At 39.9% G+C, this 27,604-nt stretch overlaps 1 protein-coding gene across 1 annotated transcript; it reads right to left on the reverse strand.

Annotated features, from left to right (window-relative positions):
- Nucleotides 1-980: 980 nt before the first annotated feature.
- Nucleotides 981-25,487, reverse strand: LOC116716157 (transmembrane protein FAM155A-like). Its single transcript, XM_032557033.1, has 3 exons — nucleotides 24,050-25,487; nucleotides 6,103-6,274; nucleotides 981-4,844 (listed from the first exon to the last, which is right to left on the reverse strand). Exons 1-3 carry the CDS (start codon nucleotides 24,734-24,736, stop codon nucleotides 4,546-4,548), a joined length of 1,158 nt encoding a protein of 385 aa, XP_032412924.1. The 5' UTR covers nucleotides 24,737-25,487; the 3' UTR covers nucleotides 981-4,545.
- Nucleotides 25,488-27,604: the final 2,117 nt, after the last annotated feature.

Genomic DNA, 27,604 nt, shown 5'->3' on the forward strand with positions numbered 1-27,604 from the left:
CAATATAAAGTTGATGCCTAAGGCCACTTCTCTTATTGATGGGTTTCACAGTTTAATATTTCACTTCACTCTTAAACTGTCTGTCTTTTCTGTACAGAATATAGACAAGGCTGTTCTCAAAGAGTGTCCCTTTGCCTTGGCACAGCAGCAAAGATGCAGCTTCTTAGGTCAAGGCACAGCTGTCTGCTTCTATCTAAAGGAAAAGGAAATGTCTTTAAACCAGCCACGCTTCTAAAGGCCAGCATGAGGCATTTCATGCTGTTGCAAGAATTCAGTTTGAGGAAAATTACTATTTCACTCGAGAATATCATCCTTGGAGAGTTTATTCTCTCATTACTTGGTAAACAGGCTTTCAAAAAAACTAGAAGGGGACAGCCAAATTCAGAACGTCCAAAATAGTCGTCATTGGGGTTTTAATCTTTTATGTGGGTATAGATTTTCCTCAGCAGCTCTGGAAAACAGAAGATGCAGAGGATGATTGATTAAAAGATCAATATTGGCAAAGACAATACAACAAAAACAATAAAAAATAGAATTGAAGTTTTTTAAAAAAAGAAATACAGTGCAGTTACTATTTTCTCCAGTTTTGTTTACTGTAAATTCTCATACTTGCTTTAGTCAAACTGACTTTTGAGGATTTTCTTTAACCATATATCAGCTCTATATGTAACATACATATATATTTGGTCAAAAATCTCTCTGCAAGAGCAAAGAGTGGAATATTTCTGATGCCAGTCAGGTAAAACAAAATCTTAATTGTTTAAATTCTGCAAACAGTTCCCTGTACTCTTACAATTAAACATAGCAATCAAAATTGTTGGAGAAAATAGAAAATTATATATGATTAAAATACCATGTGTCTCAATGAAATTTACCCATATAAGTAAATGTATTTATATACCAATATATCCAATGGAATGGCTTTAACATTTGTACTAAACACTTTGACCTCTCCGATATTAAAAAGGCACAAACACAAGTCATGTTTAACATAATTTATATTTATTTTCCTTTGAACAAAATGTTAATAAATGTATTCGTTTCACGTCCAAAAAAGGTCATGACTTGTGGGACGCATTTTTATAAATAATTTTCATCCAAGTCTTTTGTAGAAAAAAAAAGAAAGTAAAATAGCAAACTAAAGCATCTCTAGTATGACAATATGACAACTTTTATCATATTTTTTCTCTATATTTAAACCTTTTCTCATTTCAAGCTTTGTCTTTTCATATATATATATTTATATATATATATATCTATATATTTTTAAAGACCTCTTTATGTCATCCTTTTAAACATCCAACTTTGTCCTACTCATCAACTCACACCACTGCTTTAGACAACAGAAAAATGTGGCAAAAATCTCAAAAAACAGACAAAAACCAAGGAGCCGAACAGAAAACACAGAGATTCCAACGGGTGGGGGAGGGGCACCAGGAGAGGCAGGAAGGGGCGACTTTTAGGGGATCCCACATCCTCAGGACATATTTACAACAGAAAGGACTAGAGGAAACGAAGGACAGTGGCTGGGGAGATTTGAGGCGGGGGGTTCATCTGCATAGATCCACAGGACTCAGTCAGCTAATGATTAAGGGGGCGGAGCCAAATATATGGGAGGAGCCAAACATGTGGGGAGAGAATGTCTTCTCCCATCTGGGAGGTCGTAAAAGAAGGGTCAAGGGTCATCCAACTGGGACGGATTTAACGGTTGTTATCTTATGCCGAAGAGGAGTCACTCATACAATGTTTCCATCACTAAAAGTATTAGAACAGATCAGCTGTTAGAAAGCAACCATGTTATTAATGCAATGTTTTCTCAGTGATTCGGCTTTGGATAAATGTCTTGTTTTTGTCCTATCGCTAGTAAAAAAAAAAAGGGGGGGGAAAGATGATTGACTAGAAGGCGCCATTTGAAAATAGGGAAAACAGCATAAAAGTGTATGGATCAGCCCTTTAAAAACTCCTCACACTCCTTGCACACTGACTCTTTGCTAGTCAGATAAAGAATGTAACTGATCAACTCGTCAGGTGATTTTCAGAGTAGGTAGTTTGATTGACTGACTTGTACGAACTCTGAGATCCTGAAAAGCCAAACTGACCGCAGGAGAACTTGTCTAGAAGAAGAAGCTTAACCCTGAAGTGTTTCGATTTCACCACTTTCTCCCCCTTTGATGCCAGCAGACGCCTCATTGGGCCAAACATCACCCAAAGATCCGGGAGCCTCATTCGTCAAGTAAAATATTTGCGGCCAACTGGAGCGGCCAGAAAACTCCTGAGTTCCAGTACTCTACAAGAGGACTCAAATAGGATCCCACGCAGGTTTCACTCCACTTATTTAGAGGCAAATAGGTTGGTTCCTCACCCCTGTGTATTTAACCCCCTGCACAATGTCAACGGAAACTTTTGGGAGATGCTACAATTTAAATGGGAGTATCTTCAACCGGTTGGGTGTTGAGCTGAAATGGTCTCTTGATTAAACAGCACACCAGGACACATATAGACAATGTACGTTCTGGTTGCTAATTGGGCACATTGTAAAGAAAAACTCTGAAGTGAAGGGATTCGGGTTTTTTTTGTTGTTGTTGCTTTTCCAATAACTTTCGCGCTTCGGAACTGAAACAACAGCGACATCGCCTTCTATGGGAAGCCAAACATGCCACCAATCTGGTTAAAAAGTTATCCAAAAACATGCCAGGTGATGGCCGCTTTTCACACAGGTTTAAAACCACTGGTCAAAATTACAGTTTTGATTTTTGCAGTTTTTTTATGCATGACTTCCCATCCTCCTGCCATGACATGTGCTTCGTTGTTCCCGCGTCGAGCTGAGAAGGTTGCATGGATATGTCCCGGTAAATCCAAGTTATATCCTATAATTCCCATGTAAAGTTTTCAAACTGGAATAATATCTATTCCAACTATTGTGGGTCATCTAATCAAAGGTAGAAATTTGAGTTTCTATCTAAAGAATTTAGATTTTGATGCTGCAAACTGTTTTGAACTATTTTATTGAGGTATTTTAATTGACACCTTGTAAGGTGAAAGCAGTAAGGAATTTTGGTGAAAATAAAGTGAAATTTTAAAAAAACAAAATTTTAGAGTTCAACATTTATCACAATAAATCTTTCACATTGACTCAGTTGTCTTGTTGCACCTTAATTTAAGTTTATTTATCGTGTTTATTCTTGTGTGTAAAGAGAGGCACTTTATTAGTTGAGGCATGAAGTAATTTCTTACTAAATTAGAGCGCTTACTGGTGAGAATTAGAGCGGTTTAGGGTCACAGGAAAACAGCTGCAAACAATAAATGCCTTTTCTTATGCTTGTAAGTTTAGAGCAAATGTTTACAACTCTGCCTCCTGCTGTTTATTTTGATATCACCCTCTGCTATGTTCTAATAAGTCCCAGCTGTCTTTTATTATAGTCAAATCTGCAGTTTGTTTATAACTTTTAATAACTAAGATGGGGATACTCGTGCATTTGTTTTGTAGGAATACTGAGATGAATAGTAAAAGTTGTTTTCTGGTTGTGGAAACCCAAACTGGGCCAGTTAAGAAGTGGGTTTTGCACCATCTCTGGTTAAGCAGTGGAACCGATTGGTGGGAAGAGCCTATTTATGGAGACAGGTTCATGGTTGATGAGTGAGGCTCCCTGTGTTCTGGCCTTTCGCAACTCCAGCGTTCTCCCACACAACCAATTTAATCAGTAAGACCAGCCACTGTGGTGTAAGGTGAACTAAACACTTTAGAACAAGCAGCGTCCCGTCAAAGACTAAAAAGAAAACGTTAAAGAAAACGCCTCAGACAGTTGCAGTATCACCAACTTTTCCACTTGACTCCCAACTTATCCAACTGCAGAACAAGTCAGAGGAGGAAGCGAGTCTCAGAGCACTTAAGGTCCTAAAATGCTTAGGCATGTGCCATTGTAAGGGGTTCACAAAAGATCTAGTAGAAAAAAAAAACATAAGCTCGACAACAGAACACAGGAGAACCACATTTCTGAGGGAAAGCATGACCCACAACTAAAGGATGAGCTGATGCCAACAGACCCTTGAGCAACAACACATACGGCGCACCAATGGAGATGAAGGATTGAGAGAAGAACAGATCGGAAATGTCAAAATAATCTGACACCCAGGGGGAAAAAGTGCAGCAAAAATCTAAAGGTAACGATGAGCTGGAATGCACACGTCGTCAATGTCCTTTCACCCACCCAGACACTGAAACCAGAGGACAGGGAAGGTAGGAGAGGAAGGAAAACAGGGACGATATGCTAGAAAACATTTGGATGAGATAGAAACAAAGAGCAGGTTTCTAGTGGCAAGAGGTCAGTTCTTCGTAGGGCGTGGTCCCCGAACATCTCGGTTGGGTCGATGTCCGCTCCCAGCCCAGTGATCTCCGGTTCAAGCCCTCCTGCATTGTGTGATTGACGCTTCGTTTGGCAGCAGATCGCGGTGACATCTCTGGCACGTCTCGCCAGATGCGTCCCTGGCGGCCATGACACTGTAAAAAGCCATAACCCCGCTCCCCGACACCCCCCATCGAGGGGTTCACTCCTCGTTCGGAGCGGCCTCCTCCGGTGAGAAAATGGCGGCCACGTCCAGCAACGTAGAGTTATGCGAGGCTGAGATGATGATGACAGTTTGTAGGAGGACGAGGGCCAGCAGGCATATCTTCAGTCGCCCGCTGCACAGTCTCGGGCTGGCGGCGGAAGTGACCGAAGCCCCCTCGGGCTGGCAGGAAGAAGCAGTCCTTTGAAGCGTGCTGCCTGAAGGGCTGTCCATTTTGGAGTCCCATCGAACGTCGCAGCACTCCGCCTCGCCGTCTGATGGATGGTCTCCCAGGAGCCCTGGGAAAGAAATGACACAGGATGAAAATGTTGACAGATGACGGCTGTGTTTGGGCTGCAACAAGACTTTTAACAAGCAGACACAATCAACAACCTGCTAACAAGCTTTAAGTTAAGAAAATGAAACCAGATGTTGTGTGGGTTTTTGGCAATAACTATATTTTTCAATCCAGTGTATCACAGTGTGGCCTTGTTGCTTTTGAATTGCAATGAATTGTACAAATCAAAAGTTTACATACACCCATCTATAAGAATGTTTCAGGCTTTCATTGAAAAATTTAATCCCGTCTTCAGTGAATTTTAGAACAAAGAACCGGAAGCAAAGGCTGGAATTTCAGTCTTCAAATTATCTGATCGGCACCGTCTGAATTTTACATGCAGGCTCAAAAACAAACACACCCCACTTAAATTGAACCCTGAAAAGTTGACCGCTCTTCTTGGCAGAAGAAAGAAACTTCATTCACGTTTGACACAGAGTTGAAGCATGGTTATAAAATACAGCAGGTAAAATTAGTATTTTTCAAAGTAAACATTTTTAAGTGAAATTTGAACCAGGTGTTGATAATAAACCAAGTAATCCATAAATAGAAGTATTATTACACATAACTTCCCTTTTTAACTTATTTCTTTAATTTTCTTTTTATGTATGGATTGCTTCATAGTAAACATTTATAAATATATGTTTAGTATGAATATTGTGATGTATTCAACACTTATTTTACCCTCTGTAAATCTATGGAACCGGATAATAAAAAAAATTCAAATTAGAGGACATTTATTCAAATATGTATATAGTTGAGCCAGTATGCATTATTTAGAGTAGAGAAAATTCACAAAAGATTAAAAATTGTCCAAATTGTCGCTTTCTAAACATCATTCGAGACATTTTCACGCTGAAACGGCACTGAGTAAAAGAAAACTTCGCTCGTCTTCCCTCAGACAGGTAGTGATACCGACTTCAGGCGACATTAGCTCCTCTGTGGTTTAGTTAGAACTGAATAAACTGTAGTAAATACAGAGACACAAGCCAAATTCAATTTATCCATGCAGTTTTCAAAATGTCCTTGGATGCTCGCTGCAGTCCTCAATCCAGCCACTAGATGTCATCAGAAAACCTTCAGAAAGACGACTTCCAGCAGGGACGCCGTGGAGTCAATAAGTGGATGAATTCATTCTCTGAATCATTTCATAAAATGATGTTTACTTAAAAAAACGAGCCATAGGAAGTCAAGGCCAGTGTTCACACATGCATATTAACCTGTGCAGATGAAGCTGGGGTTTCCGCCGTGGATCAGGTCGTCGTTGTCGGGCAGGATGAACGGGCAGCTCTGCTGGACCTCCAGGCAGTACCGATGGCACGGTATCTTCCTCTGACAAGACTGCTTGATGTTGGGGAAGTACTGAGCACAGAGCCAGGGCTTATAGGCCATCTGAGGAGGAGGAGGAGGAAGAGGAGGAGAGAGAGGGAGGAAAATGACATAAATAGATGCAGGTTCATGATCCCCTTGAGGACTGGAGGAAGTTTTCTGCCTCTGCTGGGCAGAAAACCCAGAGCTTGTGTTAATATCACATCCAAACAGGAGCCAAATGACTTTTGTTATTTTATAATAAGCAGTAATTACCTGCTTGCTTAAACCACTTAGCATCTAATAGGAATGTTTTGACAAGCACAAAGAAACCCAGCATTTAATGCAGTGAAAGCTGAGGAGATAATAGCCAGGCTAACCAGCTGCTTGTAATCTACTGCAGGCGTTTTGCTCGATTTGGTGTGTGTCACCACGGTTTAAAGCCAAAACGGGTTTTCTCCTTCCAGGAAGAGCTTCCTCTGGTTTAGTTTAAGCCAGGAAGTCACATTAGATGGACAGATTTATCAGATTTAAAGCAGACAGATGGTGGCATGATGCAGCCAAAACCGGGTCGGGAATCGTTCTTAGTTTTAGCTGTTATTATATTATAGTTATTCAGCAGAGGGACCCATCATAGGAGACTAAAGTGCTTTTAAAAGTATTTACATCTTTAAGGATTTGTAATGTTTTTGTGTTTCTGTTGCACCTAAAAGTTTCAGATCAGCAAGTAAAACTTTTATATCAGACAAATAAAACCTGTGATTAACCAATTAAGTCGAGCAAAATTGTGTAAAATTTGAAAACCACCGACTTATTACTATGTTTCTGCTTATAAATATTATTAGATCCTTAATAAACTAGAACTATGTTAGTCCATGTGTTCAATCATCTTAACAGCAGCAGGAATACTTTGTTTTAAATGAAAGCAATTGTTTGTTTTAAAGTTTTGTAAAAACTGTAAAGGTGGATCTGAAGTATCCAACTAGTTCATGCCAACAGCAGACATTTAAAAAAAAAGATTTTTAAAAATATGCAATGCTTAGCCTGGTGGGGCACAAGTAAAGCCTGGTGGCCACCAGGCTTATAAACAGTGGAGGAAACCCTGGTGCTGAAAAGCTTGATTAAAAATGTAGAGCCCAAAATTATCATGGAGGTCTCTCTAGCATTTAAATATGTATTTTATATTTTATTTATATAATATATAAAAATAGCAAAAACTAGTCAACTTTGAACATTTTTCACAATGTAAGTTTTTTTTTTGTATTTTATGTGATAGATCAACACAGGGTTGTGACTCAAACTTTCACCTATTAGAAAAAAAATACAAAGACTATACAAGATTAAACAGTCCTGTGAAGACAAACCTGTGATTAATGTATTAAAGGCATTTTTAATTTACATTTTATGGCCTTAATTACACGAATTCAAAACTTTAAGGATGTGTGGACACCCTGACCCAAATATTGGAGGAATATAAAGTAAGAAAGGAATGACAGAAAAGGGCGTGCCGTGGTGGCGTAGGGGTTAGCTCGACCCACATTTGGAGGCCTCAAGTCCTCGACGCGGCTGTCGCGGGTTCGACTCCCGAACCCGGCGACATTTACCGCATGTCTTCCCCCCTCTCCCTCCCCCTTTCCTGTCAGCCTACTTCATGAAAAGGGACACTAGAGCCCACAAAAAGACCCCCTGGAGGGGTTACAAAAAAAAAAAAAAAAAAAGGAATGACAGAAAAAAGGCAAAAAGGGTAGAGCTTTGAGACAAAGAGGGAAAGAAGGAAGGAATCAATGCTAGAAATGAGAAATAGAAATAGGATGAAAGACAGCGTGTACTTGTACAGCGCTTTATCAAATCCAAATTCACCCATTCACGCACACATTCATGTGTGAATGGGTGTAGGCAGCTACTACAGAGTAGCCAAAGCTGCCCTGGGGAAGACTGACATGCACCACCGGAAAGAAAGTTAGAAAATAAATGTTCTCGACATTTAGCAAATAGAAATAATTTTGGAAATTCTAACTAACTTAAAAGAGAGAAGTTTGGTCTGATTTAACTTCAAACAATGAGAAAATCAATGCATATCTTTTAATTTAGACTCAAATGTAAGTTAAAAACTTAAGAATTAAGCTGGCTGCACTGTATTTTAATGGGAATTTATGTAAAGTTTGCTGCTTTAAGGTGACAAAATGAGAAAAAGCAAGAAGTTTTACTGCTGTGAACGTCTCAGCGGAGAACATGTTGCCAACGTTGCTAATCATGGAAGCACAGAGGAGCATTGGAGATGTGAAAGGCGGGACAGTTCGCCGTCAGGTTCATCACAGTTTGGATGTTTGGTTGAATCACAGTGAGGTAAATCTTCATCCCTTCCCCATGCGGGGACTCGGATCTGCTTCCTGTTTACGCCAGCAAACAAAGATAACAAACCCTGCGCAGACAATTATAATAATTAGAGTAATCTGATTATGGCGACGGTGATGAGAACGATAATGGAAGAGCAGTGTGCTTTGTGTAATCAAATATATTGCCGACATGCAGGACGTCGTGTTTACACTTCATGTGTGCTTTTATGGAGGAAATGTCTGGGCGCTTCAAAGCAAAACGGAAAAAAAAGGTCAACTCTGTATGCTTTTATTGCCTTGGTGAAAAAAACGTGTTCTGTCCATTCAGACTATAGCATTTACAGCTTTTGTTGTGTTAGAGGGGGGCTTTTGTGGATGATTCACGCAGCCAGATTAATTCCCATGATCCTCTGCGTTTGGCAGCTGTGTTCTTGTTGTAGAAGAGCTCAACAGCTGAACAGCGTGGAGGGGAAACCGGCTAAAAATCACTAAAAAGATCAACCGGCCTGAGATGTTGAAGGTAAGGATTGTAATAGAAAGTGGGCGGGACTTCCTGTTTCTCCCCCAATTAAACAAATGCTGCTTAATTTAAGATGATGTTGCATAAATTCTCCCAGCGGTGAGACAATCCACGCAGGGATGCCGCAGCTTTTTCAAAAGAGAACCAAAACAATACGGCCGCTGCGAGACAGGAAATCTGGGTCCTCCTGTAGATGTATGCAGGCAGTTGCCAAGGTAACGGCTTTTTCTGCTTTTCATTAAAGCTCAATGGGTGCTGCCCCGCTCGCTGCCGGCTTTTGCTGTCTGTGTGCGTGCACATTTTAAAAAAAAAAGAAGAAGAAGAAGAAGAAGTGCATCCAGGTCTGCAACTCGTGTGCGTGTGTGTGTGTGTGTGTGTGTGGATGTGCTCGTGCACAGCGTGAAAAGGGAAGCGTACAAGAGCAAATTGAGTTAGTCAGGAAGCAGGCCTAGAGTCTGATTTGATCAGTCTAATGTGTGATCAGTGTGAATGGGAACCTGGCACTCAGAGTCTCTGTCACCATGCAGCTTAGGCTGCTTCAAACAATGCACCGGAGCCCAGAGCCGCAGATGGAGCAGCGCACTAAGCTGGTCAGCGCTCAGCTGATTCCAGACCCAACATGCCCACTACTACGTCTGCCGTCCAACTGGCGGTGTGGTTAAAAGCAATGTTAAGGTGTGGTGTCCAACATTTCTCTACAGTGATTTCCATTATATAAGAAGCACACAGTAGCTCCAAGTGATCTGCAGCCACAAGATATCAACACGTCATCACATACAGCTGCATTAAAACCTGATGGTTTTTCCACCAAATATTGATGTCTGAGTTAAAACATTACTATTGTTGTTTCTAATTTAAAATTAACTTATTTCAAGTCAGAAAGCGCTGCATCTTTTTCCTAATTTTGACCATTTCTCATTTTCTGCAAATAAATAGTAAATTTTTGCTTGGGATTTCAGAGACATGTTGCCAGTAGTTAATAGAATAAAAGAACAATGTTCATTTTACTCAAACATATATCTATAAAAAGTAAAACCAGAAAACTCAGCATTTAAATGTCTGTCACAAAACCTAATTTTTCTGGATGATAAATTGTCCCAGAAATGATAATATTGTTGTTTTGAGACCATTTTAAGTGATAATGGCATAATAGTGCATGTTTGGTCTCTCATGGATTAAACTTTAATTTTGTAAAACTCACTTAACACTAGAAAAGAAAGACATTTTAAATACTATAAAACAGGAAACAAAACAGAAATAAAAACTACTTATAACTGAAACCATAATAAAATGGATTATGATCTCTCTCTAAATAAAATAGCCAATTGAAAAACATTTTAAGATAATTTAAATTTACTATACAAGTAATTGATTAATTGGGCATGTCTCTTCCAGTGTTGCACATCTGGATAATTTCTGCCCATCCAGCTTTATGTTATTCTGATGAACTTTTAACCTCCACCAATTGATGGCTTGAAAAGGTTAAAGAGTTGAGATATAATCATTTCCTCACCAATGTAAGCAGCAAACAGAACAATCTTATACTCCACCTGCATCCACAAGCTTTAATTATAGCAAAAACTTGCAAAAGAGGTGACAAAGTTAATAAAGCGCATGCATTTATTAGTACAGTGGTGTATACCTCGCAAATCAAGCGCCAAGTGAGCCATGCGTGTTGGCTTAAGCTCCGACAGTTTGTAAAAACTTTAACTGAACCTGCTGTGAAGTATCAACACTCCGTTTCGTTCCCAGCAGGACGGTCCTCTCCGCACACGTAAACACACACACACACACACACACACACACACACACTCACGCCCGCACGCGGCGGCTAGAAAGCGGAATGACAAGAGACGGCGACGGCGGCAGCGGCTATAAAAAGCATGTGAGTCAGCTGCAGAGTGAGATCCCAGTTAGAAGCTGAATGACACAGATCATTACCACTCGCACAAATCACAGCTCTGGTTGAGCAGGAAGCGGCTCTCGCACCACCTGGACTATTTTCAGCTGCTTTTCTTTGTGTGATGATAGGGCCCGGCGTTTTATTTATTTATCTTTTCCCCGGCTCCACAGTGTGGCAGTTTTCCAGCCTCACAGTGGGGAAACAAAAGGGATCACCTAATCCACTTGATCATGAATGTTCTCACATGGCTGGTTGTTCCAGAATGTGTTGATAATAAACTAATAAAACAGCAACAACTATTAGTCCCTTTGGGATTTTGTGACCAGAATCAATCAGAATCATTGATTTTGAGGGGCGAATTCAGAAAAACCTTCAGGGAATTTTGCGATATTAGGGTTAAGGTTAGGTTGGCTAAAGTTAATGGGAAACCACCTTATTTGTTTAACTTTAAATATTGTTAGTCGATTATTACCAACAAAAAAGAGACACAATTGACCCTGAAAACTTCTGCTGATGCAGGACTTTGATGCTCTTCCAGCTCGCTCTGAGAGTCCGCCTCAAGCCGCTGACGCAACCGCCGGATAATCCGGCAGGAAAGGCAAACACTGTCTGCCTTCCCCGGTGCTGATGTCCGCACTCATTCCCATCCAATTCCCCGCTGATGTAACGTACTGTATACAGGTGCTCTGGAAAATGACTCCGAGACAGAGCGGCCCCATCGAATTAAACGGTGTGCAATTTTGGCGGATTTGCTGCTTCTTCGTCCGGCCATCTCCTCAGTTTAACAGGGTCAACGGAGGTTGATGTGGAGGAGCTGGAATGTGCTCCGGAAAGTCGGGAGACAGGAAAGTCTGTCGACGAGACAACTATTAGTCATCCAGGTCATTAATCTAGCTTTATGGGAGAGTGGCTGGAGGAAGGTGAGGGAGGAAAACTAACACTGCACAGGCCCTTGAACACACCATTCCTGCAGTGAACAAGAGCATAAAAACTGGCCAGAAATTATGAGAAAAGGAATGGATCTAAATATGGTGGAGAAAACCTGCCAAATACTTGAGGATGAGACAGAAAAACTGATTAACAACTGATCAACAGCTGATCCTCAGAGGAGGAGGAACTAAGAGCAAGGAAAATATGCAGTAAAAGTACCTCCTCTCTGTGGTTCTACTGCCATCTGCAGAAATTCAACATTCCAAATTAGAACCAACCAATCAGAGCCAGGAGGAGGGTCTTAGTGCTGTCAATCACTCTTGTATACAAGACAAGAAGCAGCTGATTAGCATCTAAAATGCTCAAATATCTGCTCTACAATTTCACTTTTATTATTTTTTGGAGATGCTCATTTCAGAAACAAACTTTGTGGTTGAATAAAAAATATATTTAAGTTAATTCTTTGAGGGATATAAACTTATCTGGACTTTACTGGACAATCATTCAGAATAAAGAGATGATTTAAAATGACCCAGTCAGTAAACAACATGATTAACCATCCATCAATTATATTGATAGGCTCTGAGAAAGCTTGAACCTCAGAGAACATGGAGTCATAGCGTTCTGGAGATGTTTGACTTTCATATGAGAATACAATAAGTTTGAGATAAGCGGCTCCATTTCCCTGAAGCATGTTTCAGGGATGCTTTCTGAGAAAACATGATCATGAATGTGCATGGGAGGATTTACCATCTACCTGCTTCTGCGTCACAATAAATTGGCTCAATTTTTTAAAAAAACAAAAAACGATACGTCTGAGTCAGTTTATGATAAATAAAACTAAACCCATGCATTAGAAATCAAAGTTTATAACACCCAGGTTGAACCAGGCTCTGAAGCAGACTTGCAGCCCTCAACTCTGCAGGTTTAGAGGATTGGTAGGTGGATTAGAGCTCAGAGAGAGCGCTGGAGAGGTCACAGTGGTGACTCCAGCATGAACGCATCCACCAGTTGCTCTACGATGAAGATGGACAGATAAATGTCTAGAGGTGAACCACGCTCAACTCTGAGCTTTCTTTAGTGAGGCTTTTGGCTTTTCTACTGAGGCTGAGATACATAAAAAGAAAGGAAACATGTTTATCTCTGAGACATAAAGCTTATTATGATGACTGGACATTTCTATGGTGAACAACTGCATTCAAGGATTAATCAGATCTATGGAGAGCTGCAGTTCTCTTCCTGATTTTTTTTTCTCATGATGTCATGCAAGGAAACCATACATTTGAGGCTCCATTTTGCTAAAATTTCTTGAAATAAAAAGTTTATGAAGACACAAGAGCTTCAAAATGTGGACCAATTTATTTAAAATCCTAATATTACTGTATATAAACGTCACAAGTTTAATAAAAACAAATTAACAAGGTTTCCACTCTCATTACTCTGGCATTTTAGCGTAAAGAAATAATTGTAGCAATTATAACTTTTGTAAAACATTACAGATTTACTCTCATGTAAACCAGGCAATAAGAAAATATCATGTTTGAAAAAACTCAAATGCAGACAAAACCAAGTATTTTTGGTCCAGTTTCTAGTGCAAATATCTTCATTCCGTCTTATTTCAAGTGTACTGATTTACAAGTCACCTTCCAGCAAAATATAGGAGCTTGTTTTAAGTCAATAATTACTTACTATTGATGAAAAATTACAAGCTAAAAGTGAAGTAATATCAGTGAAACAAGACATTTTTTATAAATTAAAATGTCTTGTTCCACTTTTCAGCTTCTATTTCTTGCTGAAAAGTTATTTGTAAGTCAGTTTTGTCTATTTCAAGTGGAATAAGATATTTGAACAAGAAATTAGACCAAAAATACTTTGTTATATTTTGTTTTTCCAAGTGTACAAACCAAAAGGAAGAATCTAAGAGAAATAAATTAAAATTTACAAAAAAATATACAATTAAATGTATATTTTTTACTAATGTTTTATGACAAAAATAAGCTGTTGGTAAAAACTTTTGAAATTGATGCAAAGCACGTTTTCCACTTCAAATGAGAATAATCCTAGTCTGAGTCAGTGCAAAAAATGTATAGAATGATTATGTTCAAAAATTAAAGACTTCCATACTAAAAAAGATGAAGCTCTAAGATGCTGGCTCAGTGGAAGGAAATAAGATTCATTCATAATTCATATCAGGTATCATTGAGCAAGTAATGATGTCGATTGGAAAAATTTTAATCCAGAGTTCTCCCTCTGAGGATCATAAATGTTTGGACCCCTTTTCTTTAAAACTGTTGGGACCCAGCCATGAATGATTGGTATAAAAACGATTAATCCCAGAATGAAGTTCTTGTACAAACCTTTAACCAACGTATACAACTTTACACCAGATTGCTCAATATATCATGACAGGTGGGTATTAAAACATTGGGTTTGGACTGTGTATTGCAGGATTTTTAAATTGCTTGAGTGCAGACATGCCATGTCATAAGCAGGCTTGTGGTGTAAACATTTGTTTTATACGGTTAATGATAAGTAAAGTCATTTTCACTCAGCTCACTATGTTTTATCCGAGTTTTTTCTGTTCCTCTTTTCACATTAAACTACTTAAAATTGTCCATGAAATGTGCTAAACGGCATTTGTTATCGTAGAGGCTAATGCTAAGCTAAATGATTTTTATTAATTTGGCTAAAGAGCTTTATGTCGCTGCTGTAGCACACAAATGATGCTTCCAAATGATTTATATGGTCATTAATGGAGCTTTAAAGACTATTTCCTAAAATGTTGTGCTGCTGTGTGATGTAAACTAATCTTTCTTAGCTAAAGGCTAATTTGGTTCATTTTCAGATTCCCACTTTGGGTTCTCATTGCAGTTCATATTGAAATGTGACATAATTTCATCATTTTTTAATGGTTGTTGTTTTCAGCAGGTTAGTTTCATAATTCTTCCATTTCCTAGTTTAGTTGAGTTACTATTTTAACTGAAATGTTTCATGTTTTTGTTAATAAACTCATCTTATCTGATATTATTCCACACATGTATTCAAATCTATGCAGTACTGAACTTAAATCCTTCATCTATTTAAGAACTAAGCTTTATCAGGTGGGTATTCATAAGCAATAAGAGACTAAAAACTATTTCCTGATAGTCATCTGGTTCCCAAATTGTTAAATCAACCAACTGTTGCGCAACACAATCAATCATTTAACTTATGGACAAACTATTTCCTTTAAAAATCTGGTAGACAAAATATTTGCAGTCGAGCACAAAAGCCAATGCAACCAAATGGGAAATGAGAAGAAGCTTTAAATTGCTGCAACTGCTATTCTAATCTGAACGCCACTGAAGAGTTGGGAGAGGGGTCCCGACAGCAGCAGCTCTCAGCTCAGGTGGCCACTCTGCGGATCCGACCGGGAGAGGTTCTGAAGAGGAGGTCGAGCAGGAGGATCGTTGGTGGCTCTGATAATGGGGTGACATTCAATCTACACTTGCTAAATGGAACATAACTCTCAGCCAGATTGTTACGTGTTTCGTCTGCAGCGTTGCGGTTCAGGAAGTTGCTAATGCTCTGCATCAGTTTCCTGTTTTCAGCAGTAAAGTTGTTACTGTTGCATTTTTAACCAATGATATCGAGCTTTACCAGCAGATATTCTGTCTAAAAAGCTGCCTCAGAACAGAATAGTTGGCCAAGCAAATGTACCGTATGGAAGAATACAAAAACAATACAGAACTACAATCGTAACTGTGTTGGTTGGTAGCTTGAGACCCAAACACAACATTCATGCTCAGTTCAATAACATCAGTAATAAAGATTCAACACTAGGATTTCAAAAACTTAAGAACAGAGCTAAGAAACTGCTGTATTATAGCTAATTATTAGTTTTTACAGGCAGGGTGGCCATGTTGGATCTTGAGGTCCCGTTTGAATAAAGAACCTATGCAACCTTTCTGAGCCTTTTTTATTTCTTCTTGAAATAGCCAAGCTACAAGACTTTTCTTGGCTTTGCTACAAGAAATAGCTTGGCTTTGTGAATAATTTATTCATACCCCTGGTAGATTTTGGTTCAATTAATCTTTTTAATTCGTTCATTTGAACTGAAACTAATATTAACATTTTGAGAGAATCTGGTGATTGTAAGGAGGCCTTTCAGCCGCAAAGACTGGGAGCTCAACTCCACGGACAGATCATCAAAATACCAATAAAAACCTGCAAAATGGTTGTCAACAATGATAAAATTAATTAATTAAGATTTGGATGTAACACCAATACATCAAATCCTTTGATTATTGAGCAGCACTGGTATATAAATCATCTCTAATATCCCATTTTTCAATAGAATGTCAATAAAACATTTTTTATTGCATATATATTTCCACAGCTCTTCCCCTGCCCCACTTGATGGTGCACACTGCTGGTCAGCAAGCTGAAAGGAAGCTACTAAACAATTCCCTCATTAAAAGAAGCCAAAACACAAAGTACACCGGTGCCACCTGTCACTCTTCTTAAGGTTTTAACACTAGACTAGCTACACAAGCTAGCTTCTTTTAGATTAGCAGAATAGTTACTCTGTTTGCATTACTTGAAAAGTAGTATTAATTTCCAAATTTAGACAATTTGTTGCTCTTCCTTCCAATTATACACTAATTTTTGATTACGCTTAATAACTGAGATTTTAAAGAGAGACATAAAGTCCAAAAAAAATAATATTATGTGGCTGGCAATTCCTATAACAAGACATCATCCTCAATCATCCTAATGGAGCTTAGCAGACAATCTGAATATACATACACCAGAGCTGGATAGAAATAGGTCTATACGGTCGAATTAATAGGAAATACAGGTTATAATCACGCAAGAGTAACCAACAAACCCCCGACGCTCTACAAACATCCCCACCCCGCCTCTAATACACGTTTTATTAGCCAAACTCTGCTGTGTAATGAAATAACATTAACACAAAGCAACGGGACTGCGCTTTCAGCCTCATATCTGCCCCAGCAAAAACAATCCACTTAAATATGTACGCAGACAATAGCACCGTCTCACTAATTGATGTCACGCACTAAATGAATGAAGGCATTAGTCTGATCCTTTTCATGGGAAAAGAACATCCTGCTTGAAACATCTTCATTTTCTCACAGTTTATGAAGGCAAGCTAATGAATGTTTTGACTATAATTAAATTCTGCATGTTCCATTATTGCCTGAACAGGAGAACAGCTTGGCAGCTAAATGCGAGCCATCTCCGGGGAGGATTTTTGAAAGAATTAGTCACTAAGACACATCTGTCCGTGTTTTCTTCAGGACAACATACAGTAATTCAAAGAAAGCAAAGGTACAAGACGGGAATCTACATTTATTTATTTAATATTCAGTTGTGAAAAAGTGTCTTCTTTAAACAGGGTTATCTATCCAGTCAGGACCGTTCATTTTTAATCAAATTTAAATATTGCCAGTAGATCTGAATCAAGCGCTAAGCCCTGATTGGTCGACAGAGAAACTGCCATCACTTGATGCAGCTTAGCCCCTCCCTCTTTAAAACATCTAGAAAAGACAAATAAATAAATTTAACACACATACTTTCTCCGCAAAAATAATTTCCTGACACAGCTAATATGATTATTTTTCACCAGAGAAAAATTGGACCACATGTGAATAACTACAGTGATATTTTGAATAAAAAACTGAAGGATATTAGCAAGAGAGTTCCTGCAAAAGGTTTATATCTGAATAACAGTACTGTTCCCATTTTGACAAAAACATAATTTTATCAGTTACAATGAGACATTTCTATGTATTTATTAGATTGATGTGATAAATCAACTCAAAGTAGCATAGAAATGTAAAGTTGTAAAAAACAATACTTCATTTTTCATCAATAAAATCTGAAAAGTGTGAAGTGTGTGTGTAGTGACCGATGTGCTTAAATAAAATCCAGGGCAACCTACTGCTTTAAAAAAAGTCACATAATTATCAATCGGTGAACAACATGAAGAAAACAAAGCCAAAAGATGAAGCAACAAAACATGGTAGTGGCAGGATCATGCTGTGGTGATGTTTGGAAAGTGAAGGAGTTTAGAGTAGGTGGGGAAATGGATGGAGGTAAACACAGGGCAGGCCCGGAAGAAACCCCATTAGAAGGTAATGTTTCGGTTAGCACAATGTAAACATATTTACATTTTTCCAGATAAATTCTAAAGCGTTAATTTATTTGGTCATTTTGTAAACTTTCAGCTGAATAACGTTTGACATCTGTGTTGAAGTATTAGTTACGAAGAAGTTGCACATTTATATTCATGCTCTTATTTTGAAGTGGGTGAAGAGTGTTTCCACAGCAGTTTCATTTCCTCCACTTATGATGTTTACTTTGTGCCCAGAATGCATTGCTGTAGAAGTACTTCAGCATCAGCTTCCATTAAATGCCATGTTGGTATATCAATTTAGCGTTAGCAGGACTAATGTTTATGATTAGTGCCCTAATGCAGACTCCAGATGCTGATCCAAATCTGGCTCAGTGCTACATAAGAGGCTACTGAATCCATTTGAATGTCTGCAGCAACTTCATGGCAAAACACGTATAGCTAGCTAGCTGGAGCTGGTTGGCTTAAATAAAAACGGTGCATTAGACTAATTTAACTTACAGAAAACTGATTTTCCTTGTTTGGAGTCAAAGTGTTTTCTAGTGCTAACATTATGGCAGATGTTGCTAGAAATCTTTTAAGTAATCTAAATTGTACCGTAGGAAATTTAGTTTAAGCTTAAACAGAACCAATTGTATTCCTATTAACAGCGACTATCACTAGCCTTCACTGACAACATTATCAGATAGATGACTCATCTGTAACTAAAACGCCACACAGGTGAACTACGTTAACCTTTATACGTATATTTTGTTTTGCTTCAGGTGGATCTGAACCGCTCCCCGGCGGACAGCAGAAGCTCACAGCTGTGAAGCTTTCCCCTGCAGCAGCGTCCTGTCTCCTCTCTCCCATCCTCATTAACATTCAGCTCAGGGCTTGGCCCATTCATAAATGTGCCTGTCCCGGAGTGGGACAGGCATTGCGCGGGGACAAATCCCTCTCCAAGGTCAGCATCCACAAACGCTGCAGGAAGCCACAATGGCGGAAAACCCAGGTGAGCGCACCGCTGTGGGTTCTCGGAAACACTCGGGCAGGCAGGGAGTGCAATGAGCTGCAACAGTCTGTCAGTCACCGACGCACTGAAGGTTTAGTAGGCTCAGTTTCAAACGTTAAAGTTTGCGGTTGCACCAAGACAAAAATTATAAAACTGTGAATCCTTTAGTAAGCCACATAAATGTCTTATCAAATGGGAGGTACCGTAGGGTGAGTGAGAGCAAATCAAAGCAGCAGCAACAGCAGCAGCTCCTGTATGCAATCTCCTTCCTTTCTCAGTCTACAGGCAAAAATCGGTGCAACAAAAGCAAATGTCAACCGGCCAGATCCAGAATCAAAGCCAGAACGCTGATGCACAACTGAGGCAACTGCAGAGCAACTCCTGAACCATCACCGAGCGAAAAGATTTCAGAGACACCTCAACAATTTGGCAGCAGATTATTTTATAAAAACAGTCCCAAAAGATTTACAAAGGTAATCATCGGTTTCCAACCAAACAGCATTAATATTCCTCGGAGGATTCTGATGAATGTAAATGAAATACTTGTTCTCCTTTTAGCAAAACTAGGTGTCTGTCTGGCTGCTTAATGCTCCATTATGTCCCCCAGCTTGTAAATGTTTAATGCTGGCCAACTGAGGCCAGACACTGGTGAAAGCATTCAGGGCTCTCCACAACAATACAGATCCAGACCAAACATATCAGACATTAAATATGGCAAAACACTCAAGATAGAAATAATGTATTTGGATATGACAGCGGAAGGTTGGTAATCGGGGTTAATTACTAATTATATTACTGAATATCACTGTTTATTGGTAATATTCTACCCACAGTGGGGAATTAGTGATATAAAACTCCATAAAGAATAAGATTAGCTGTAAAACAGTATAAAAACTTAAGTTAATTACCTCCTGATATTCTCTGTTCAACAAGCACTGATGTGAAAAATAGTAATATTCACATTTGGAATGTATTTACTATTAAGGCAACTTTTAAAGCCACTTGGTTCCTCTGGATTTTATTTAAAAGTATCAGAGTTTGTAGGAATTTATTTTTTTCATGATGTTACCATCACTGTATCACCATGGGGACAGTAGGTCAAGGGTCACACAAGATCCTAAAAAGACTAAAATTGCAGTTTCTGGTTGTAACAAAACCCATAAAATCTCAAGACCATGGAAGAGATTAGCAAAAATCCGTAAACAGGTCATGTGGTCCAGTCAGATAGAGACATCACCGCTCAGCTACTCGCCCTATTTGGGTCGCAGGAGCTGCCTACTATCAAATAAAGGACGAGGAAACACAGAGTGCTCAGTGTGAATCAATAGAGATCAACTTCCTGGTATCGCCGCTCAGTAAAGACCTGAGATCAATGCTGATGTGTGTGGATGACAAGGATCTAGAGCCGTAGGACGCCGCGGCTTATGTCCTCCTTCTCACTTAAGCGCATCACTGGCTAAGATCAGTGTTTCAGTTTGATATCAAGAGCGTGTGGAGCAAGGGATTGGAGTACTGATGTAGTGAAAGCGGGGTCAGAAGTGGCAGGAACATGCAGGGGAGGAAAAAAAAAGAGGTTTTAGGAGAAGCAGGCAGATAAGAGCCGCTGAGTTTCACCGACTCTGTGACTACTTAGTCATGCAGGAGCCTTTCAAATCCACAAATGAGTACCAGGGAGGATCCGGGTGCAGACACCTGCACTGCCAGTTCATTATTCTTGTCAAATTATTATGAGTTCTGAAAAAGTGTGGATATTTTGGTCTCGTGCAGAGATAATGTTGGGCAGGCGCCGAGACATTTTCCTCCTGGAGAGATCCGAAATGAAGATAGGGGCTTTCAGGGCAGCTGGGGGGTTTTTCCCGGGGACAAGTAGGTTTTATTTGATTAAAAAGGTGACTTTTTGCATCATTTCAGATGATTATTATTACAGTAATTACAACAAACAAGGCAGACTGTTGAGTGAACTGCAATTTTCCCATCCTACGTAGACATTTTGACAGAAACTGCGCCTGGCTACTCTGTGGGGGTAGCCAAGAGACAGCTGGAGGAGTTTCTGTAGCCGCAGACAATTATCCAACTTCTTGAGGTCTGTTTTCTACAAAAAAATAAAATAAAATAACTTCATGTTTTTCAATATAAACTACCAGGACAACAGCAAAATAGGTTAAAAATGCAAAAATATGAGTAGCCTCTAAAATGTACTTTATACTTTGGCTAAAAACTAAACATTAATAGGGTATTTGTATGATATAGTGACATCTAGTGGCTTAAATTAAAATTTGCAACCAAATAAAGTTTTTCCAGTTTTTAAAAAAACAAGACGTGCAATTTGCAGTGATGGGCAAACTTTCACTAATCCGCCAACAGTGTTTTTGTTAACTTTGAAAACATTTAGCACACTTAGATTCCCCTAAATTAATTTTTGCAGATAAATTACTTAACTGTTCTATAAACTTTCAGCTGAATAAAGTTTGACATCTGTGTTGAAGTAGTTAAACGTCAAGCTCTTATTTTGAAGAGCTTATTTCAAAACAAAAAAATGTGGGCAGGAAAGAACCAGATATAAACATAAATACAATATTTAAGGACATTATAGAACATGTCAAAATTAAATTAGTCCTCATAGTGATGGTAATTTGAACTGCAGTTAGCGTGTTAGCATTAGCTAATGCTAAATAGCATTTTGGTGCAGCGCTTTAGCAAAACGAATGTTTATGATTACTTCTTTGTATACTTGTGATTAGTGTTCAATCATTTTACAGAGTAATAAAGGCTAGATTGTGTTTTATTATGTCTTTATGTTCAATCTGGTACAAATTAAAATGTGTTAGCCTCATATTTATTATGGCTTTAAGGAAGAGTGGTAATTATTTTAATTTACGTGAATCAATATCACAAACACCTCAAGTAGTGAGACAAACATGCCTTCAAACAAGCTTGTCGCCTTACAGAAAATGAAAATAAATAAGAATTTGTTTTATTTATCAATTATTAACTGCCTCAAGATCAACTGTTGGTCCATTTTACTTTTAAAACTCATTTTCTCCCTTCAAACACAAACCCAACTTCAATACATAAAGGCTGAGATATGTCTGAGATATTACATCTGTTTTATCTGTTTGGGAAATCGCAAAAATAATGTTTCTTTTTGAAAACGTCTCAATGGTGGCCGGCTTTGTTAACGTCAGAAGCTTCATTGTTTCCTGACATTGTGAGCCGTTACCTACTTCTGCTTTTTCAATGTGCTGTCAGCATGAATGAGTGGATGGATGGATGAATGAATGGCGGGCTTCCAGAGAGTCAGATGATGGAGGATCCCATTGCGAGGAGCCGCAAACGCCGGCCGTGTTCGCCGTGTGATGCTTCACCTCAGGCTAGAGGAATCAAAGCACCACCTGCGGACCCCCGGAGACGCTCCCGTTTAACGAAACGACTCGAAAATGTCAGAGATCGTTCTCCTGGCAAACGCTTCCTGTGAGCGAGACAATACGGCGCAGATCCGCTTCTTTAATGTTTCCACACTTTGCAGCTCGGAGGGTCGAGGGGATTCTGATCTCACAGGGAAAACACACGAAACCGTCAACTTAAACCGCTAACCCTCTCCAAGGCAGGTAGCCATTAACTCCATCAGAGCGCCACATTACCGTTTGAGTCATGCTGCTTTTTCTGTAACACATAAAAGGCCAGGAGAAAACCTATAATCAACAAAGGTGAAGGATAATGGTCACTGTTAAGGAAATTAGCAGCATGACTAAATGACTGTTTTCACTACAAATGCCAAGGGGGTGAGCGCTCTGAGAATGGATCTGAGCTTGTTGGAGGATAAAAACATGAAATCAAGCTCAGGAAAACAGACATTATGACAGAAAGAAGAAAACTGAAACTTATCCTCTAAAAGCAGACATATAAATAGAGTCGTATCAGCGTTATATGGTCTAGTCAAAGTCCAGATGAATTGCAAGAGGGTGCCAAGATTTAAAAACTGATTCTTTCCATCCAATCTGCAACGAAAACAAAAGTTGGGGCTGTAATTTAAGACTAAAGTCATACAGAAAATTGACAAACATTTAATTTTTAAGTGAAATTTAGTTCAACAAACATCAATTTACGACGGATGCATACAAATGCGCACTTTTCAAATTTCTTCTCAATTCTCATTTATAAACGGCCACCATAATTCACCATGTGGATAGTACAATCATCCACTACTTTGTGTTGGTCTAATTCATAAAATCCCAATAAAATAAATGAAATATTGGAGTTATAATATGCTAAAATGTCTCATTTGAATGGATAGGAATACTTTTTGCAACGGATTATGTCCTAAAGATGCTAAAAACTAAACAGTATAAAAATAAAGTCAGACAATCTGGTAGTTTTTTGAGTTTCTTTAGTTTTTGCGCCAATGCAATGTGAGTCTGTTACTAGTTGGGTGAATGGAGGCCATCTGGGATTGGCCAGGGCTTCTGTGAATGGAGCCGGGGTAGCGCCATTCAGCAGAAGAAGAAGAAGAAGAAAAAGAAGAAGAAGAAACAGCTCGGTGCTGTCCGCGGTGCTGAACTGAGCCGCAGGCAAATCAAACAAACCCAGAGGATACGGGCGGCCTGCTGATGAGCAAACACACATAAAAAATGGACTTCCGGCACATTAGGCAGGGAAACCACCTCTTGACTTTAATGAAACTGCACTCGATGTGGAGTAGGGCGGCCACGGTGAACACCTGTCGGACTGCGACAACACACACACACACACACACACACACAGGGATGTTTGCAGAAGCTATCAGCCTTATTGTATAGGTTGAGGCCGATTGCAGATTTTGCGCTAAAAATAAAATAAAAAATAAGGGATTCACTAGCGGGGCCTCCATCTGCACTAAATACAATGAGGAGATGAATGAGACCGGGAGTCTCCTTGGATCTGACACCCGTCTCCATGGCGACAGGAGCAGGAGGACCAAAACTGGCATCTATCCGGGCCCAAATCAACAGATGGCCACCACATCACCCCCTCCTCCTGCATCCCCTCCCCTCCACCTACCTTGCACTGCTCCATGCACGTCCTCACCGAATAAGCCCCCGGCTCGTATTTCTCCGTCAGGAGCTCAAAGTCCTCGTATTTCTCCTGGGCGTGCTGGTCGTAGCGCTGGAACGCCTGGACGCACTCGCCGCATCGCGTCGCGTCGCCGTCCTCCAGCGCCCGGACGCTGCAGTTCAGGTTGTCCGGGCTCGCCGAGCCGTCGAACAGGTCCAGCAGGGAGTAGGAGTTACAAAAGGACAGGTACAAGTCGCTCATGTTAGCGACCCGCGGGCCCTGCTTGTCGGAGAGGCCGCGGCACAGGTCGTCCGCATCCGCGAAGGCGAAGCAGTCGCCGGACGAACTGTCCCGGTGGCGAGTTTCGAGGCGACACAGATGTTTGGTGGAGTTTCCTAGAAAAATAGCGTGGGGGTTCTCTGTGAGGCTGATGTGCACCGAGTGGGTGTGGGGGGAGCGGAGGTGGGAGGACGCGAACTTGTCCGGGGTTCGGGCCAGCCTGGCCTCGGCGCAGAACCACAGGCGATCAGAGAGGAGGACGGTGAGGAACAGGAGAGATGCCAAGGACAGTCGCCATCTCTGCGCCCTCTCAGAGTCGGTGAATGGCTTTTGGTGGTCGCGAGGGGGCTCGAGCCAGATTTGGAAGCCGTCGTCGTCTTCTTGCTGCCAACACGTCCCAGCACCCCTGGTCATATTTTGGGAACCGGCCGACTCCACCGTGGGGGCTCCTCTGCCGCAACAGTCATGGACGTCGGGAGCCGATCGCGTTTTCCTCCCCTTAAGAGTCGGCTAGTGGGTTGTCCCGGCTTTCCGTCGCGCTCAGCGGAAATTCCCATCCAAAGGAGCGTGGGCAGGGTGGGTAATCAGACTCCTGCGACCGCGGGCCGCATCCTCCATGGCTGTCCTCCCGTCCGCCCCGAGCTGCCGCGCGGCGCCGCTCCGCTCCTCTGCGTAGCCGCGACTCCGCTTTTAGAAACACTCACTGACGCGCTTACGTTTTCCCCGGCCTCGGTCGTGCGCGGACAAGGGCGCTATCGTCTTCCAACATGGCGAAGGACTGTTGCCTTTTTGTGTCAGCGCGATGGGGCCTAGCTACAGCCTGCTACGGACGTCTTTTTTTCTTTTTCAAGCCCTCGCCGTCTTCATCAAGTTGCCGCCATGTCCGCCAAGAGACGGTGTGTGTTTGCAGCATCCTGCGTCAATTCGGCCACGACACGTAGCCTTACTTCCTGTTGTAAATTTCAAAATAAGATATCACAAGTTGCCGTTTGTCTTTTTTTTTTTCTGTTTTGGGGCTACATTTGGGGTCATTTTATTGTATATTACTTTCTTGTCTTGACTCTTGATAGTTACTGTGTTCCTTGAGCAAAAAATATAAACATTACTTTATTTTAATTTTTTATTATTGACTTTTGTTCTGTTCATATTTATTAAACATTAATGTAGGGTTAATAACTTTTTATATGTTTTAATAAAAAAAAAGACCAGACCTCAATCCAAGATTTTGTTGATTATGATTGATTTGTAAAAGCAGCAAGAAAGTAAAACATGGTAGTGAATACTTTTCGTAGGCACTATGGCATTCCCAAAGCAAGATGCTGCCACCATGTTTCAAATTATATCTTTTAAATGTACACATACATAAAAATATGAACTATGCTTCTTCTTTAAAAGAAAAATAACTTTATAAAGTGTCCTGATATTTTGATAGTCTTCTTCAGGAAGTACTCAGAGTTACAGTGAATTGGCTAACAAAATTACAAACAATCAAAAATCCTACTGCTAACAGATGATGTGCATTAAACTCAGCTTTAAATTATTGGACTACAGCTCTGAAAGTTAAAAGAAAAAAAAAAACCCAAAGTCCTTTGTCCCCTGTTGCTCTTTAAAGAGTCTAAACTAAAAGCGTTTAAAGAGTAAAACTGATTTTAATTAACTAAAACTAGCTGATAATTAATTATTAAATCATAAAAATATAAAAAATGTCAATTTTGAAAACAATTTCAGTGTTATATTTGGTCCAAAAGTAAATGAATACTGAATTTACAAAAAAAGAAAGTTAATTTAAAAATATACAGTTTATTGTAAACACTATGGCTGAAAATTTAAACAGTTTTGGAAAAAGACATTCTAATTTCCAGGGGAAATTGAATGCATCTTTCCCTACCCGGCTCAGTTTTACCCCCCTCCTGTTATTAGTGTGGATGATGTAGATAGAGTAACCATAACAGTGCTACACATTACGTTCATAATGAAATATGCAAACCGAATTTTCTAGAATGTTTTATAGTAGCTCAAATTTTCAAATTTCAAACGTAAGGACCACCTGTGCTTTTCAGTCTCATTGCTGTTTTATTTTGAAGGTCTTGCCGGCTGATATCCGGTATCTTCCCCCAGTAATCTCGTGAACCTGACGAAGCTTCTCCAACTCTGACGTTATGCGCGCGCACAACAGCCGTTGCAACCGTCGTTCAAGGGCGCATCAAGTCAGAGCGACTGCGCTACAATGTTCCCACGAAGACTGGAGCTTAAACTTCGCATTAAAACCATTTTTTTTTATGAGCTTCCCTGTTTAGAGCCACGGGGGAGATAAAATTGAGATGAAGAAGAAAATGTTGGGAAGCTTGAAATCAAGCAGGGGCCAAATACAAAGCGCACAGAAGCCATTTGCCTTGAGGAGGAGTTCATGAGAGTTGTTTTATTTTGTAATATTGTACCAGCAGATGCAGTTCAGCAGGATATGGCGGCTGTCTTAACAGCAGGTTGCTCCACACCTGGCTCTTTTTTTAGACATATTACCAAATCTATTCATCTGAAATTCCGCAAAACCATCACAAATTTACTACCCATTAAACTTTCCCATATTTTATCAAGTTATAACCACAGACCTCAATGTATTGTAGTGGCAATGAGGGAAAAAAGCCGTTATATAGCACTTTCTTTATAGTCGATATATATGGCAGTTTAAAGCACTTAAGCTTTTTGTTCACACTTACTTTAGAACGATAAAGTCTCCTTGGAAGTTCTTTCAGACGGCCAACAGTTGGGCTGGTCAAGGCTTCACACTTGCAACTCCACGCAGGAGTAAGCACTAGTTGAGTACCTCTAATTAAAGCCTGTCACTCAAATGCTCACTCTGAATCACCTAGAAATAGTCGAGAGTGGGCGATGGATTACAGAGTGCTTAGTGGGCCACATGTTTTATAAGCACCAAATTTTTCTCCACTCCTTTAAATGTATTGTTTTAATGCTTTAAATGGGCAGTATTATGCATTATCCAGCCACATAGTGCCATTTTATAGCACAATCAAGTAACTATGTTAATATCAGCTGTTATAAAAACGGTAATTGACTTTTAAAAAAAGTTTTAAGTCATATTTAAATGCCTTGAAATTGGGCCTCTGTGTCTTTAAAAACTCCTGCTCTTCAGGATGTTGTCACATCCACCCTTTAATGTTTTTACTCATAAAAGCTCCCCATAACAGATGTGCAGTTCTACCAGGTGTTTGCTAATTGCTGCTGGCTAGTCTGCAGGAGCTCAGTGGGGGAAGAGCTGTGTCT

Source organism: Xiphophorus hellerii, chromosome 24, assembly GCF_003331165.1.
Source record: "Xiphophorus hellerii strain 12219 chromosome 24, Xiphophorus_hellerii-4.1, whole genome shotgun sequence".
Classification (NCBI taxonomy): domain Eukaryota; kingdom Metazoa; phylum Chordata; class Actinopteri; order Cyprinodontiformes; family Poeciliidae; genus Xiphophorus; species Xiphophorus hellerii.